This window comes from Arachis duranensis, chromosome 4 (genome assembly GCF_000817695.3).
Source record: "Arachis duranensis cultivar V14167 chromosome 4, aradu.V14167.gnm2.J7QH, whole genome shotgun sequence".
Lineage (NCBI taxonomy): Eukaryota > Viridiplantae > Streptophyta > Magnoliopsida > Fabales > Fabaceae > Arachis > Arachis duranensis.
In genome coordinates, this window is record NC_029775.3 from 2,231,062 (window position 1) to 2,234,423 (window position 3,362).

Here is a 3,362-nt window from a genome sequence, read left to right on the forward strand (position 1 = left end):
ATATATCGTCCACTATAATGAAATTGGAATCGTGATTTCTTATAGCCAACAAGGCAACATAGGGCTAAATTATGCTCAGAATTCTCTAAATGGTTGAATGTATCATATCACTTCATCTCTTCTCTGCATCCCAATTTAATGAGTATGTCTGTATTATAGAAAGGTACCTTCAAATTTTAGCATTAAACAATCGTTAAACTTTAAAAAACTTTCAACAAGGGGTGGCCTCGAAAATAATTTTTACCAGCAACGGTTTCACGGTGAACAATAGTTTCGATAATAAATAAGAAATCAGAAAAGATCCTACTTTATTTTAAATTAAAAGAACACTCTTTGATGACCTCGAAATAAATTCAAAAATCAAAACCCTTCTGGAAACATTTTTTTTTCAAGAATAAAAAATATTAATCAACACTTGCACACTGAAACTGCATTAGAAACAAATGCTCCATTAATATAGCGGAAAAAACATAAGAAATTCCATAAACCCTAACATATCTAGTTGCTAATTTACCACCTGAGCAATCTTAGTTTAAGTTTGAGACACAACCCAAAGAACTGTAAACATGCAGAGGGGCACTGTGATCTAGAAGTCTGGATCACCATAACCACCACCTCCACCTCTACGGTAACCACCTCCCCCATAACCACCACCACCACCACCGAAACCACCGCCACCACCCCGAGGTCCAGTAGGCCTATCATTAGCATAGCTCACCCTGATCACTCGGCCGTTTAGATCCTGAAGATACAGTGCATATCAGTAAGGTAAATCATCTATTGTGTCAAAGTTTAGTACAATCATGAAAACATTCAAACCTGCCCATCCATTCCACTGAGTGCTGAGCTTGCAGACTCGTCGCTTGAGAAGTTGACAAATCCAAAACCTCTTGATCTTCCGGTGTCTCTATCAGTGACCACCCTTGCTGTAAACAAACAAAATCAGGAAAAAAAATGACTAATTTGGTATTCCAAACCATAACAGTATCAGGCATAGTACACGTGTAAAATCTCATCTCATCTTTATCCAAGTTTTAAGAGTAACTAACCCAAGAAAACCCATTGATCTCACCACTTGAGGGCAAGCTCCAATCACTCATTCACTAGAAAAATTCGGAACTCTCATAACAATTAGACAAGTGATCAGAGATGCCATGCCTCAATTGATTATAACCATCATAATCATAATGCATGTTAGGTTCCTAAAGAATCCCTCTATTATTTTGCTTACAAATTCCAACAAACAACAAGATCTAATGGAGTATCTCTAACTGTCAATAAAGTCCTCCGATGATACCAATTACCAAAGCAAATTGTAAGCACATGAGAAGGTGAACTCACCATCAACCACATCCCCAAAGCCGGAGAATGCATCCCGAAGAGACTGGTCATCAACTCCGTATGAAAGGCCTAAAAACGCAAAATCCAGAATAAGTAATTAGGGTAAAAGAGAAATCAGTGGACAGATATGTAGTTTATCACTTTATCTTGATAACTACGTTTTTAACAAAAGTTAAATACCCCCAATGAAAAGCCTGCTTGAGGACATGCAGCGAATATAATTGAGCATCGATGGAACAGGTGCTAATCCGCTTCCGGAAGCACTCTGTCTCAAGAAATTTCCAAGCTTGTTACACAATGCCATGATGATTCTTAACCAAACTTCACGCCTTCAATGTTCCCTAAACCAGCATATAGAACCACTATTATTATTATTATTATCAATAATCACACTAGCTACAAGAACTGAAGGAAAAATTATACCACTTCACCAGTTTCATTTATATATTATCATTCCCATAAAAAAAATTATATATTATGATGACACACATAAGAACAAAACGCAAACACACAAATTCCATTTATCATTTGAGGCATTTCCTGAATCAATTAACAGGCATGCCATCATATCATAGAGAATAATCTAATCAATAATCACACTGACTAAAACAATTGAATGAAAAATAATACGACGGTACCAGTTTAAACAAGACAGGAAAAAAAATGAGATACATTTCAATTGTCAAATCAAGCATTTTCACATCCATTTAGCAGACATAGAAAACTCAACAATATAACAGCAACTAGAGACTTGGTAAAAAGAAAAACAATCAGTAAAAAAGAACTTGAAAATAATAACAAAGTATAAACACACTGACGTAAAACAACAATGCCAGAGAGAGAGGAAAAAATGCTTAACTTCTTATACAAAAATAGAAAGATATTTCAAAACAATTCAAAGAAATATATCACACTTCAAATTTCGCAAATAATAATAATAATAATAATAATAAATCAAAAAGGATGAAAGATTGAAACACAATCATAAAATCACAAAGATTGAAGAATAGCAAATCACAAAATTTTGAAAGAAAAAAAAGAAGAAACAAAAGATCAATTCGAAGGGAAACGAAGAAAACACAAGAAAAGCATATGAATATCGCAGGAATCAGAGAATTGAACAAGAGATTTTAATTTTTACCGAAGAGAGGAAGAGTAGTGAAGCGGCTAGGGTTTAAGCTCCAAATATCAGAATCAACTAAACCTCAGAAAATATCTTGGGCTTTATAGAGTGAGTAGTTAGGGCAGGAATACCCTGCATGTGAGTCTATGTTTTTTAAACGTGTGACCGCTTCTTTTTCATAAGCTGATTATTCGTTTTGAATGTTGACTTTCGATGTAATAATAATTCGAAACACAAAATTTTCACAATTTTTTATTCCTTTAAAATTCAATAATTTTATAATATTATTTAACTTTTTTAATTAAAATACATTCTTATTTTTCAGATAAATATATTGTTAATTAAATTAAATTTAAATCTTGTCAATTAATTTTTTTATTATTTTCCAAAAAAATAAAACAATTATTTTTAGAGTAAAGTATCGCTCTTAAGTTTTATCCCTAACATTTGGGTTAAGTTCTATTTATGTTCTTAATATTTAAATTGTCTTATTTGTATCTCTAACGTTTATAAAAGTGATTTAACATTATCTTGTCATTAATTATACTAATAAATCAAATTATATTTTTTCACATACAAGCGTTTTCTATACAAGTCATACAAGTTATTTATATTTACGCGTTTTCACGTTTTTCTTCGTGTCTCTTTTTCTTCTTCTTTCTCTGTGCCTCTTTCTCTATGTCTCTTTTTCTTCTTCTTCGTAATTTTTTTTCTCGTTATCGTCGTTGTCAACACCACCTCTTCATCTTCCTCCTCCTCTTCCTCCTTCTTTTTTTAATTGAAATTTCTTCTCCTCTTTTCTTTTTCTCTTTCTCCTTCATCATCATTTATCTCGTTATTGAAGATAATAAATCATTCAGGTTCAGATTGTCAATTGAACCAGAATGAAATTGATTAT

The 3,362-nt window shown here is 32.6% G+C and overlaps 1 protein-coding gene across 1 annotated transcript; it reads right to left on the reverse strand.

The window, feature by feature from the left end:
- Positions 1–429: 429 nt before the first annotated feature.
- Positions 430–2,626, reverse strand: LOC107482797 (glycine-rich RNA-binding protein 2, mitochondrial). The gene is made up of 5 exons (XM_016103385.3): positions 2,483–2,626; positions 1,522–1,682; positions 1,342–1,410; positions 820–926; positions 430–742 (listed from the first exon to the last, which is right to left on the reverse strand). Exons 2-5 carry the CDS (start codon positions 1,643–1,645, stop codon positions 587–589), a joined length of 456 nt encoding a protein of 151 aa, XP_015958871.1. The 5' UTR covers positions 1,646–1,682; positions 2,483–2,626; the 3' UTR covers positions 430–586.
- Between the last annotated feature and the right edge of the window lie 736 nt (positions 2,627–3,362).

Coding starts and splice junctions, on each gene's coding strand:
- LOC107482797 (XM_016103385.3), bottom strand. CDS start 1,645: ATGGCATTGTGTAACAAGCTTGGAAATTTCTTGAGACAGAGTGCTTCC. Junction 927..1,341: donor CTTTGGGGATGTGGTTGATG/GTGAGTTCACCT, acceptor GTTTGTTTACAG/CAAGGGTGGTCACTGATAGA. Junction 743..819: donor TCAGTGGAATGGATGGGCAG/GTTTGAATGTTT, acceptor CTGTATCTTCAG/GATCTAAACGGCCGAGTGAT.